This window comes from Excalfactoria chinensis, chromosome 5, assembly GCF_039878825.1.
Source record: "Excalfactoria chinensis isolate bCotChi1 chromosome 5, bCotChi1.hap2, whole genome shotgun sequence".
Lineage (NCBI taxonomy): Eukaryota > Metazoa > Chordata > Aves > Galliformes > Phasianidae > Excalfactoria > Excalfactoria chinensis.
This window is the reverse complement of record NC_092829.1, coordinates 6,710,511-6,724,489: the sequence shown is the minus strand read 5'-3', so window position 1 is coordinate 6,724,489 and position 13,979 is coordinate 6,710,511. Positions and strand designations below refer to the sequence as shown.

At 47.3% G+C, this 13,979-nt stretch overlaps 2 protein-coding genes across 3 annotated transcripts in view; one reads left to right on the top strand and one right to left on the bottom strand.

The window, feature by feature from the left end:
- BRF1 (BRF1 general transcription factor IIIB subunit) overlaps positions 1-13,979 on the bottom strand; it is a 171,133-nt gene that overhangs the window by 87,915 nt on the left and 69,239 nt on the right. Inside the window, exons 5-7 of the mRNA XM_072337071.1 lie at positions 10,199-10,271; positions 2,654-2,803; positions 940-1,033 (exon numbers count right to left, since the gene is read on the bottom strand). Coding sequence (XP_072193172.1) covers positions 940-1,033; positions 2,654-2,803; positions 10,199-10,271 — 317 coding nt within the window. The remainder of the gene's footprint in view (positions 1-939; positions 1,034-2,653; positions 2,804-10,198; positions 10,272-13,979) is intronic.
- On the top strand, positions 5,325-8,220 carry BTBD6 (BTB domain containing 6). Of its 2 annotated transcripts, XM_072337074.1 has the most exons (5): positions 5,325-5,856; positions 6,016-6,295; positions 6,393-6,483; positions 6,614-6,732; positions 6,953-8,220. In XM_072337074.1, the coding sequence occupies exons 2-5, from the start codon at positions 6,105-6,107 to the stop codon at positions 7,983-7,985; spliced, it is 1,434 nt and encodes a 477-aa protein (XP_072193175.1). In that variant the 5' UTR covers positions 5,325-5,856; positions 6,016-6,104; the 3' UTR covers positions 7,986-8,220. The 2 variants fall into 2 exon arrangements, with proteins under 2 accessions (XP_072193175.1, XP_072193173.1); XM_072337072.1 differs by lacking the exon at positions 5,325-5,856 and having other exon boundaries at positions 5,863-6,295.

Sequence of the window (13,979 nt, the reverse complement as noted above, 5' to 3'; positions counted from 1 at the left end):
GCAGCACCCAGGCAAGGCAGGGAAATGTCATCACTCCTGTTCCACGAATGAAGATCTAGAGCAAAAGTATTTCTCATGATTAAGAAGTGAATACTATTAACAAACATTAGATTCAACTGGATGTGCCTAGGCCTGTCTCAGCAACGTGACGAGAAAGTAAAACATGAAGGGAACTTTCCAAAGGCAAACTTGGGTTCAACCAACTTCAAAATAAACCTCTGGTAGAAAAACGTTGTACTGGGGGCAACAAAGTCTGGCACTTCACAGTAAGGTCAATTTTCACAAACCCAGGAGAAAAGAAAAGGCTACAGATTTTCCAACCTGAGAGAAATTGGGTGACAGCTACCAATGCTGACTTCATCAGCATGTGGAAAGTGTTACTGGAACTTCTCAACAAAAAGCAATCCAAAGGCACAGGCCAAATTCTTACTTTCTGCTGATAATACCAAATCTCATCCCTTTGGTGAAGTTATCATTAAAGCCATTGTGCTGTCTTCCATTTATTAGCAGGGCAACAATATTGAAAATGAACGTTCTATCACAATAGTTTGCAAAGTTCTGGTCAGTAATAGCAAAAGGACACGACTTTTCAGTGCAGCATTTTGGATCAAGGCAAGAAAATCCTACAGGACATCTTCAGCTTTGAGAATCAATCAATTACTTCCTCTGTTAACATTTATGACCAAATACTGTATGACTTGAACTCCACACCTCTTAAACAGGCACAATGCTTGCTACCACCTCTGCTAAGCATTCGAGGCCTTACATAAGAGGCAGGGATAGTACTTTGATATGACCAGATGAACGCATTGTACTTATTTCATTCCTGGCACTTGTGGAAAGGAAAATACCCCAGTTTTCTCTGATATCCATCCATTTTAGACGACACCACTTTTCAGTTCTGTAAACGAAAGATAAAAGTAATAAAACAGCACCAACCTTTTCCTTAGCGTAGACTCACAAACCTTGACCACCCTGATGACCTCTTTAACAGTGCGTCGGAAATCATGCATTCTCGCTGCCACTAACAGAGCTAGAGAATAAGCAGGGACAGTCAGTGTCACAAAGAGGAAAAATTGCTGAGGAAAAGCAGAAAACAGACAGATAATGATACCCTCTCTTTGCCCCTTTCTTCAGATAAAGAGCACTAAATGCTTACGTTCAGCTGCATCCTTGAAAACACGTGATTGACTCAACTTTACAGACTTGGTTCCTACCCAATAAAACTAAGCTGATTGCAAACGGTACCCTAACAACTTTAAATTTTGGCTCACTGTGGAAACCAAAGCTATTTCAATATGGCACAAGAACATCAGACTGATCACACATTGTCAAAGTGACCATCCTTTTAGCAGAGCTTACTAGTTGAATAAAAAGCTCTCCAATTAAACCCACGGAAGCAAAGCCTGCTTAAGCTGTAACCATTCCCACCAGCCTGCTGGTGCACAAGTGTTGGCGTGCGAGACCCTCCACACAGCCAGATAACTGCAATAGATTGCGTTTACACTATTGCTCTGATTCAGAGCATCAGGACAGTTTTGAGGCATCAACCTCATTCATTCATCACACTGTGGTTCAGTGGGCAGAACAGGTTTAAGTATGCAGAAGTGCTTCCCTCCAGAGGAAACAAAACCAGAGCTCCGCTTCAGGCACGTGCGGAACGGCTCCAGATCCTAATGGGAACATCAAATGACTGTTCCTTCACACAGCTCCAGACAATGTGTGGCACAGACGTGTAGGCCAAGGAGCCAAAAGAAGCCATGAACTGCATGCACGGTTTATTGTGTGGAAGGATGTAGCAAATCAGCACCTCCTGCTTCAACTTGTAGAATGGTTTGAAACCTTTTCTCCCTGTCCTGTCAAAACAGACCCCTCTAAAGATCTGTCCCTTCTTCCTTACAGCTCCCCTCTAGATGCTGAAAGGCTTCTCTCATGAGTCCCCAGAACCTTCTCTTCTCCAGGCTGAATGGCCCCAGCTCTCTCAGCCTGTAAGAAGAACGCATACTTTTGGGTTCTCTATGGTTTATGCTCTATTCAAGCATGCACATACAAGATCTTTCAAATACAATGAAGTGCACACGCTAACTCTGTGGCTATATGCACTTCTCATTAGTCTGACCTCACTAGCCGATACCATTTTTCAGCCTAGTCCTGTAGGCTTTTGTAAGCATCACGTCTGCTATGAATCTTGGAAAAAAGACTGAGAAGAAAATAATTTCACATATTAGGTCAGAGAGAGCGTTTCTTGCATAAGAATCAGTGTAAAGACACATATCCAACTGCTTGCACTAACAGGGCAGTTTTAGCTGACAAAAAGCTACAGCTTGCAGAATGGGAGCGGGATGAGCCCCAGAAAGGTTAAAACAAACCCCAGATGTAAGAGGTAAAGGATCTGAGCAAGGAATGTAGGAGCAAAACTGAAATTTGAGTTCCTAGGAAATGGGAAAGTCCACAGCTGTTCTCAGCTCAACCTGCTGCAGGTGGAGCAACGCACCTCACATCTCACACACCTGACACCCCACATCTCACACACCTGACACCCCACATCTCACACACCTGACACCTCACATCCCACATCCCACATCTCACACACCTGACACCCCACATCCCACATCTCACACACCTGACACCTCACATCCCACATCTCACCCACCTGCCCCGCAGAGCCCAGACGGCCGGCGGCCAGTGTGCATCCAGTCTCGCTTCATTCTCTGCAGTAGCCTGAGAGCCGTCATGGACACTTCGTGGTTCTTATCCCCAAATTCCAGCATATGTGCAAAACGAGGAATATATAAACACGGATCTGCAAAAGAAAGTAACACAATTACTCCTAATCCCAAACTTTGATTTATGACATACAGAACTGTGAGGTTGTCATGGTCGACTTGCTTCACATCTCGGGGAACAAGTAAGAGAGCAGCACAGATGAAGCTTTAGGATCACATCTTCACTACAGGCATAGCTAAAACAAAATCCTTCTTCGCTTACAGACAAGAGGCTTTTAAAGCACGGCACACCGTTGTCCTCAGAGCTTCCCAGGGTTCAAAGCCGTATCCAGGCACAAATTGCTGGAACCCAATTAATGTCAACAGCCTACGACGATTTCCATCAGCCCGGGATGTGTCTCCTGATGTATAAACTCGTTTCAAGTGTTGGTGTTATCAGGTTCAGACCCACTGAAATCCGTCAGCGCGGGTTGCGCTTTGCCTAACCCGATTTATAATTTATCAAACAATCTTGTAAAAGCAGCGTGTAACACATGTTTACTCTGATTTCAGGTATCAGCCGCTCATTTCCTGCCTGCCTTTTATCACTTGACCGAAAATCCATGATGTAAGGTAAATTGTTAACTATTAGCCCCGACTCAATTTCCTTAGCTGATCTCCTATGTGGGCACTCACACTGATAAAGATGAAAATTCAGCTCAAAGCGCTGCAGCAGCCGCACGGATTTACAACTAATCAGAGCGCTTCCACATAGCACCAAGCCCTGACAAGGATGCCCTGTTGCTATCCCTAATTACCCGCACCAGCAGTACCTGGCTACACAAAGGCATTACATGAAAGCATCACATGCATTGAGCAATAACTTCCAAATGCATCTCCCTCAAACCTTAAGATATACCGAAGCAGACACCTCCCCACCACGGCCATAAAAACCAAAGGGTTGGGAAAGACTGATGGATCCCTGTGATTCTTTAGGATGGCTGTGCCCTGTGCCAGCAGATCCCTGCCCACCTTAAGGTGCCCGCTGCAAGTGAACCGTCTAAGAGAACAGCTTAAGGAAACCGGCTTCCAAGTGTTTTCTTGCAAAAATGAGTACTGGCACAATCACAGCTTTAGCAAAAGTGTGAATTTTTCATGCTAGTAAACAAAACAGACCAATTCCAAAATGCAAAGCGCTTCCAGAAGGAACTCTAGGCATGCAATTTGCTACTGATGTTGCAGTACTGTGTGCAGTGCCAGCGGGCAGCACCCAGCCTGCTCCTGGCTGCCCTGTATGGGGTCTGTCTGCCTCATATGGGGTCTGTGACTCCCAGCATGGGGTGCTCTGTATGGGGTCAGAGCTGCTCTGTATGGGGTCAGGGCTGCCCCACAGGGCAGAGACCCAGCTCTAAGCAAGGCAGAGGAGTTGGGGGGTGTTTGGAGGCATCTGCACAGAAGCTGCTCAGTTTTCAGCCTGCGCTTTGTGCCCACAGGTCGTCTGAGAACACATGACATGCAGTTAATTTATATTCTGAAAGCTATCAAACAGCCAGAATATGAATGCGTGGATGGTTCTGAGTGAAAAGCCTGTAGCAAAAAGAGGCCATAAAAGGCCAAAAAAGTGATGCCACCGATATATAAATTAAACTGGGGCCAAAGTTAACACGACTGTCTGCTACATGGATTAGAAAAGTAATAATGAACCAACACTCGTAAAACACTGCTGAAGCCAACAGCACTTTCCATACAGGTCCTGAGAACAGCAGCACAGCCCTGACTACAGAGAGAGCCGGGGCTGAGGGCACAGTATGGAGCTGTGGGGTGAAGGGTCTGAGAGGGGCTGCAAGGAAAGGAGAGATAAAAGGAGGAGAAAAGCTAAAAGAGAGATGGGATGAAAAGTGGGCAATAAGAAGGAGAAGTAATAAAAGGGAGGATGAAAAATGGGGTAAGATAAAAGGGGGGCAGATAAAAGGTGGGGGAAGTAGAAGGTAAAAGGGGAAAAAGAAATGGGAAAGCAAAAGGGAGGAAGTAGAATTGGGGGAATGGAAAGGGAGAGGTAAAAGGGAAGGAAAACAGGATAAGAAGAAATAGAAGGGAAAACAGAAGGGAAAAAAGTAAAAAGGAAAAGAAAAAATAAAAGCCGTGGTGAAAAAGTAAATAGAGAAAAATAAATAAAACGGTGGAGAAAGATAAAAAGGGACGCAAATTATAAAGGAACAAACAGAGAAATGAATCAGGATAGAAAGCCCTGCAGCAGAACGCAGCGCAGCGCCCCGCGCTTCCCGCAGCTCAGCTCCATCCGTGCCTCCCCCCGCCGGCCCGGCCTCCCCCCACCGCACTGCACGGCGCGGCGGCGCCCCCGCCCGGGCCGCCCGGGCAGCTCCAAGGGCCGCCTGCCCCGGGCCGCTCCACGGCCGCCATCGGGGCAGCGCTCGGCACGGCGCCCCCGAGCGGGCGCTGCGGGAAGGAGCGGGCGGCGCTGCCCGGCGCACGTCGCCGAGCGGGGGGCGGCTCTCCCCGCCGCGCCCCGGCGCTCCCCATTGGCGCGGTGTCCGTGACGCGCGGCGCGGCGCTGCCTCTTAGGGCGGGAGGCGGAGGCAGGGCCCGGCAGAACCGCGCCGAGCACAGCCGCGAGGGGAGCGTCCGGGGGAGCGCTGCCTCCGCCGCCGAGCAGCCGGGGCGCCCCGCCGCCAGCAACGCCCCCGGGGCGGGCGGGAGCAGCGCGAAGGAGCAGCGCCGTGCGGCGGCGGAGGAGGAGGAGGAGGCGGCGGCCGCCGCGGGGAAAGGAGGAGGAGGAGGAAAGTTGGTGCGCCCGGCAGCGGACTGCGGAGAGCCGCCGCCGCCCCGGCCCGGCCCGGATGTGCCCCCGCCGCCGCCGCCTCCAGCACCGGGAGGGGAAGGACGGAGCGGAGCGCCGCTGGCAGCGGGGAGCCGGCGGCGGGCGGTAGCACCTGGAGGATCTGCGGAGTGACGCCGTGCCCTGCTGGACCTGTCGGGATTCTCGTGCTGTGCTTTTTTTTTTTTCTTTTTTTTTTTTTTTTTTTGGCTTTTTTTTTTTTTCCCCTCTTTTTTTTGGGCTGGTTTTTCTTCTCTTCCTCCTCCTCGGGGGCCGGAGCCGCCCGCCCGCACTGCCCGGGTTCCCCGCTGCGAGGTGAGCACCGGAGCGCTCCGTGACGGCGGCCTGGGAGCGCCCATCCACGCCGCGGGACCTGGTTCGGGAGCCGGCGGTCCTTGTCGCCGATGCCGCTGCCCCATGGGTGCCTCAATGGCAGGATCATGAAGTGTTTGACTTTTTTTCTTCTGCTTCCAGAGACCTTAAAGAAGTCCAAAAAGAGCGTCAGGTCAAACGGCAAGGCGCCAGGATGCTCTGAGGCAGTGCCCCTGGCCCTGAAGAAGAAGATGGCCGCAGAACTTTACCCTGCCAACACCAATATCGCCAACAGCAACGCCGCCGCCGCCGGCAGCAAGAAACCCGCGCTGCAGCTGCAGCAGAGCGCGCAGCCGCCCCCGCCGCCCCAGCTCCAGAACCTCAACAACAACAACTTGGAGAGCGCCAGCTGGCAGTCGTGCCACCCCACGCTGCGCGAGAGGTGAGGCCGGCTCCCTCCTCCTCCCCAGCCGGGTCGGGTGGGTGCGTGGGTCCGGGCCGCCCGCCGCTAACCGGCCTCTCCCTGCCCTCGTCCGCAGGAACGCGCTGATGTTCAATAACGAGCTCATGGCTGACGTCCACTTCATCGTGGGCCCGCCGGGGGCATCCAAGAAAGTTCCTGCCCATAAGGTTGGTGCGGAGCGCGGCTCGCTGCGCGCACGCGGGTTGTTCCGCGTCTCGGTTCCGTCCCAGCAGCGATGTGTGCGCGGGGCGGTCGCAGGGAGCGTTGCGGTGCTGAGGTGCTCTCTGTGTTTTGCAGTACGTGCTGGCAGTGGGCAGCTCCGTCTTCTACGCTATGTTTTACGGCGATCTCGCCGAGGTCAAATCCGAAATCCATATCCCAGATGTGGAACCCGCAGCCTTTCTTATCCTATTAAAGTAAGTGGCCGCTCCGAGTCTACTAATTACGTGGACAGAATCAAAGTGGCTTATAGAATATGCAGGTCCCGCTCGGCATCGTGCGGTGCGCACGTATTAATGCTTCATGAGCTGTCATACACTGAACGTCTGACTAACAGCCAGCAGCGATGACTAGAGATGAGTTTCCCGTGGGCTGTGCCTATACGCTTTCCCTTAAGAAACTTCTTTTCTCACCTAGATACATGTACAGCGACGAGATAGACCTGGAAGCCGACACTGTGCTGGCGACGCTCTACGCTGCCAAGAAGTACATCGTGCCGGCCCTGGCAAAGGCGTGCGTCAACTTCCTGGAGACGAGCTTGGAGGCAAAGAACGCGTGCGTCCTGCTGTCCCAGAGCCGGCTCTTCGAGGAGCCAGAGCTGACACAGCGCTGCTGGGAGGTGATCGATGCTCAGGCTGAGATGGCTCTCAAATCGGAAGGGTTCTGCGAGATCGACCTGCAGACGCTGGAGATCATTGTGACGCGGGAAGCTCTCAACACCAAGGAGGTGGTGGTGTTTGAAGCCGTTCTCAACTGGGCCGAGGCCGAGTGCAAGAGGCAGGGGCTGCCAGTGACGCCGCGCAACAAGAGGAACGTGTTGGGGAAAGCGCTGTACTTGGTGCGGATCCCCACCATGACTTTGGAAGAGTTTGCCAACGGGGCGGCCCAGTCCGACATCCTCACGCTGGAGGAGACGCACAACATATTCCTGTGGTACACGGCCGCCAACAAACCCAAACTCGAGTTTCCGCTGACCAAAAGGAAAGGACTGGTGCCGCAGCGCTGCCATCGCTTTCAGTCATCTGCGTACCGCAGTAACCAGTGGAGGTACCGGGGGCGGTGCGACAGCATTCAGTTTGCTGTAGACAAACGGATATTTATAGCGGGACTGGGATTGTATGGGTCGAGTTGTGGCAAAGCTGAATACAGCGTCAAAATCGAACTGAAGCGCTTAGGAGTTGTCCTGGCTCAGAATCTGACAAAGTTTACCTCCGACGGCTCCAGCAATACCTTCTCGGTGTGGTTTGAGCACCCGGTGCAGGTTGAGCAGGACACGTTTTACAATGTAAGTGCCATTCTGGACGGCAATGAGCTCAGTTACTTCGGGCAGGAGGGAATGACTGAAGTGCAGTGTGGCAAAGTGACCTTCCAGTTCCAGTGCTCCTCGGACAGTACCAACGGGACCGGGGTACAAGGAGGACAAATCCCTGAGCTCATTTTCTATGCATGATGCATTTCACCTTGATTGTATTCCAGTACTGCAACGCTGCACATTAAGGGATTCTTCGGTTTTACTACAGAACTGTACAGCAGTATGGAATGTTACGCTACTTACCTATCTGCTACATCAGGCTATACCCAATAAGTGAAGGAATGCTCTTGAATTTAATCTTATTTTATTTATTCATAAGCTATTTGACTTAATTAAGACTGCAGTGAGCAGAAAAAAAAAAATGTTAAATTTTGCACAGAGCGTGCATTTATTTTGTATATAGATAACTAACTTGCAGGCTGCAGCTGACTCAAACAGAATGTTCTAAACTAGAGCAGTTTATGAATCGGTGAAATATAAAACATTTCTACTTGCCCTAAATCCCGCATATTGCCCCCTTCCTGATGTTATGGCTTGTCTGTTAACTACAGTGCAGTTAATGGGTGGTAACACCGCTGGCTGCCTGCCCTCTGCAAGATGTGAGCAGTGCCAGGCGTAGAAAGGCTCCCCCCACCTGCAGAGCCCATCCATCAGGCAGCCCTGGTTGTCCTTCACCAAGAAGGACAGGAGGAAGGAAGCTCAGAGCTTGGCTGTGGGTCGCCTAAGCTGAACAGTGAAAGCCTGAGCATAACCAGCGCTGATATAAAACCTTGTGCTTACTGCTGTAAGCTTCTTCTGTCTGTTTGCATTCTGCTTTTGGCATCATCTGTGTTAACTTCCACCAAGCCCAGCAAACAGCAGCAGTAACACCTGCACTGTCAAAACGCACTAGAGTCGAGCAAGCGGCGTCAGGACAGACAGATAAAGCCTCATGCAGCCACAAGCTGTAGTATTGACAGCCACTACTTAAATATACATCACATCTCGCCTTTAGGAGCAGACAGATTTACAGTACCGGTCACTCAGAATTACTGAGGGAAGCCACCATAAGGCAAAACTGCCAGGCCTTTTTTTTTCCCCCTCTCCCTGTGTAGTTTTGGGTCTATCAGTCATTTTCACAGCTGGCATCCTTCAGTTTTCTCAGAGGCTGCCAAAGAGGTGTATTCCTCAAGCATCTCTCCACCATTGCAGGTGAACCAATGGGAAGGACTTGGCGTTCTTTATAAAAAACATTGTAACCATAGAATGAGCCGATTAACTTTTTTTTTTTTGCACATAGAACAGGTACCTCTCTGCCTTTAACTGCAAGTTTTCTGTTTTTTACCTGAGCTGCATTATTTTTTTTACCTTGAAACTAAACTGTAATAAAATCCTGCCTGTTCTCTCAGAGAGGAAAAAGAAATAAGGGAACTGAATTCTTGGACACAAGATGTCTGTACAGGACATCAGGCTGTGCTAACATTTACCAACTAATCCCGCTCACTGCAGTGATGGGAGATAGCTGTGTCCTGCCTACGTACTGCTTTCTGGACACCACTAGGATGATGCTCAGTATGGGAGCTGCTGCTCCTCTCATTGCAGACTGAAAGAGCAGGAACACAGTTATGTGACCAGCCAAGTACATCTGAAGGAGGGTGCATGTGTTCCTGAGCACAAAGGCAGCTGATTCTCTCAGTACAGATTAAGGAGAGTGGGAGTGATGGTGGGTGAAGATACAGGGGAAAGAATTCTGCACAGAGGTGGGCAACAGTCACAAGGCCTCCCTATAAACTGTCTTTTTTATAGCAGGAATTCCCTTGGCTCAAAAGTTACAACCTAGACAAGAGCTTTTCACCCTTTTGACACGTAACACTGTGTGCTATGGTCTGAACGCTGACTTACTAATGGGAAAAAAAAAAAGCTATTTGAATACTTGGGAAAAGCTGCAGATTTTGAAAATGCTGGACCCTGTTTTCCTTCAGATCACTTGTATTTCAAGCACTGTGCTGTGACTACAGTGATGCAGTGATAATCTGTTTGGCAAATGTTCTTGTGGAGCTGAAGTTTGACAGGCCAATGCAAGCTTGCAGATAAACACACATCTGTCATGTATCATCGGTCTATTGTCTTAACGTAGCCTAAGCTACTTTCAGAAAAAGCATCAAAACTGGACAAGAGGGCAGCATCTACCACCTGTAAAGTCCTACATAAAGGAGATCAGGCCAGTATTGCTGGATTGATTCCAGCTTCATTTTAAGCTACTGCTTTAGTGGATTAGTACTACAGACGCATACATAAACTATAGACTCATACATTCTTCTAAAGAAATCATACAAAAAAATACACCCAAAAGTCAAAGTGTAAAGAAGTACCTATGGCTGGAGCATTTATGCAGAGTTCTCTTGCCAACAGAAGGAAAGTTTTTCCCAGCACATAGACATTCACCTGGCAAAAGACAAAAATCATTATTTAAATCTTAAACCACAAGTGTTTTCAACACACCTTTTAATTGTAAAGGAAGAAAAAAAAAACCAACACCCTGACATCTTAAAACAACTTGCTTTAAAAAATTCAATTAAAGTAATGCAAGAAAAGTTTAGGTTGGACGTTAGGAAACATTTCTTTACAGAAAGGGTTGTTAAACACTGGAATAGGCTCCCCAGGGAGGTGGTCGTCACCATCCCTGGATGTGTTTAAGAGCCGTTTGGATGTGGTGCTCAGGGATATGATTTAGTGGAGGGTTGTTAGAGTTAGGGTACTATGGTTAGGCTGAGGTTGGACTTGATGATCTTTGAGGTCTTTTCCAACCTGGGTAATTCTATGAGTCTATGAAGTATTTGTAGGAACAGAGCAGAACCTGGTGCTTGTCAAAAGCTGCACAAGTGTTAGAAATCAAAGCATGAGATGATAGTGAAAGAAACCTACAAAGAGCTGATCATTCTGCTCTTCAGTGGACTCAGTGCTGCTCTGCAGCACCTGGACAACTCGGTTGTCACCCAACATCTAAAAGCAGTAAGTAGACTTCACAGCATCATTTATCTTGTGACATAACAAACCCTCAGCAAACAATCACAAGTTAGTCCAAATTTCAGCTCTACAATCGCATTAAGTGTGATAATGAAGTGTTGCATGGGTGCAAACCCAACTTTTCTACCAAAGATAGGAGCAGTGCTACATGCCCCAAGGTCATTTGTTGGTTCTGATTGGTTTGAACAATGACCCACATCACTCGACATTTACAAAGCAAATATCAACAAACAGACATGAAAAAAGGGGGAAAAGAAGCAACTGTAAACAGCAAACCTATGGAGTTCGGCAGAGCCCCACTCTCTACCCCACCACTCTCTGCTCTCCACCCCAACTGCTCAACTAGGAGGATGTAAAGGCATGGGAGGAGCTGCTCTTCATACTCTGATTTGCAATTTATGGCATAGGCAATTACAGTTGTGTTTGTAAAGGCTGAGGAAGTTTTATTTCACTATCTTAAGATGTGTTTTGTGGTCAACAAGAAAGGCAGGATATTCTTCAATTCCCAATGAGCTCCAAACATTCCCACGAAGCTCCGTGCACACCTTGCTTCCCAAGGCACCCATAAAGGTTGAAGCCGGTATAAAAAATCTGAATGTAAAAAGGGAAGATTTCAAATAAATCCTTAGAATTATCACATGTCCCAAAAGTAAATGCTCAATCAAGTAAGTGTACGTGATAGGGCATTAATTGAGTCCATATTTAATGAGATCACTGGATACGTTCCATGCCATGTGGTTAGACTGGCCCATCCCATACAGAAGTACAAGCTGAAATGCTACCATCCTTCTGCCAAATGACATAGCAATACTATTCTATGGCAAGGAAACAAACAAAATATAACCTCTGAACAAGAAGTGTAGTTAGGAAATAAGTCATCGAATTCAGCAGAGAAAAATAAGCATCTACTGAATCTGGCAATTCAAACAGGAGTTTGGGAGCACGTGACTTTCCATGAGCCACAGAGACATTACTAAAGCAAAATAGCTGCAGTGTTTCAGTTGGCTTTCAATGCTCTACGTTCACTGCAACTTTGGAATGGACTGTTTTGACCTTCTGTCCAAAAAATATTAACATAAAGAGTGGGGGTTTGGCTGCAGTTTCAGCCTTCTAAGTTGGCTGACCGAGTTACAATAAATCTTGAACCTCATCGCTTAGATCTTGCTCTGCAAGGATGATTTCACTGCACGAATCAATAAAGTTACTTCAGCGGAGCCAAGTACATGCAGTGTTTCCACCAGAGCGTCACAAACTCATCTAGTTCCTTCATTTTAGTCTAGAGAAAGCCTCAGATTCGGTCAAGTATTTTTCCCTCTGGATTTTCTGCCAGGGTATCCAAAATTCTTCATGCGTATCCCCATCTAACCACGTCATTACGTGAAACTCCTCCCAGGGAAACTTTCCAGAAATGCAATCATCAAAGAACAAATAAATACAAAAGGACATAAGAAGGCAGGGTTGTTGTTGTTTTTAGCTATGTTCTAACTAACAAAACAAGCGCTGAATTAAAGCTAAAGCAAAGAAGAACGTATTATAAAACTGCTGTGACTTCTTTACTTTAAGATTCCCATCCTCGCCCTTCCTAAAGGTCTCCGGATCCATGCTCTATCAGAGAAGCAAACACTCAGACGCAACCTGATTTTCCACCTCACCCGCATTGGCAATGTTTTATGACCCGACTTCAAGGTGTAGGCAGCGTATTTACACAAAATAATAAATTCATATTGAAATGGTACATCAGGGTATTTCCTTTGATCACAAGAGCACTTTGCAGTCTCTGGATGCTACCAACTCAGAAAGAATCATAGAATCATAGAATTACCCAGGTTGGAAAAGACCTTGAAGATCATCAAGTCCAACTGCAGCCTAACCATAGTACCCTAACTCTAACAACCCTCTGCTAAATCATATCCCTGAGCACCACATCCAGAGGGCTCTTAAACACATCCAGGGATGGCGATTCAACCACCATGATACTCAGTGCATTACAAGCTCTGTATCAAAGCTTGCACTTCTTTAATGTCAGTTTAAATGCACAGAAAGAAATGGGAATACTCAACTGGTTCCAGTTTTCCTGGCAAATCAGTTCAAGAAATACGTCAGGCCCCGTAAAACAAAACACTAAGCATCCTTGGAACTTACCGAATATCCATAGATCCATAGCAGGGTGTTCAATACGGCCTAAAGCTCACCCCAAAATCAGTAACAGCTTGCTCAACAAGGCACATCATTTCCAGTGTTAGCAGAAGAAGGCCCTCATGCTGACATTTAATACCACTGTCACTAATATAAACCATTATAAACACACACAGCCCTGTTGTGATAGATGGAAATATTACAGAGATATAGTAGGCCCACAGAAAAGAACTTAGCTTTATTCATCTTCTGTACATTTTCTGCACACTACTAAGCTTTGAAAATTAAGGGAATTAATTTAGAGGGCTACTTGAATGCCTAGTTTTCATCATTAAGAACTTATAATAAAAATTCATCTACTCCAATCCATCAGAAGCTCCATGTTCCAAATTTAGAACCATATGACATTTGCATTCATAAAACCTAATTTCATGAGTTCTTAGAATGTTGAATAAACAAAACTGCCCTTCTAGAAGGATGGCTCTGGCTTAGACTTGAACTGCAGCAGCTTTGAAGCTTACCACATTAACTTCGACCTCTTTTCCCCACTTCTTACAGTTATAAGAATCAAACTGATAGCCTGCATTTTCCCAACGTAGAGCAACGTGTAGCAATTGTTTCATTGACTTCCCAAAGACTTGTGATCTCTGTGCTGTTCTCATATTTTGATCAGATATTAAAATTCCCTCAATCAGATGCAAGCATTAATTTTCAGCAGCACTTAATACAACAGAAAGGAGCGTCGACCTCTCCTATCCTGGGTGTTCAAAAAATATCTGCATATCCTCATATATCTTTACTGTGTTGTTTTACATTCAGTTCACATTTAATGGAATGCACCTGCAAGCATACGGATCTGCCACTATGTGTTCTGGTTTTCCGTCTTTTTTTTTAACAATTAGATATTTTTTCAGACAAAAAGCACACACTCACCCAGGAACCACAAAGCAACCCATTTCTAACCTTAAGTTTTTACAGGAGAAATTAAGA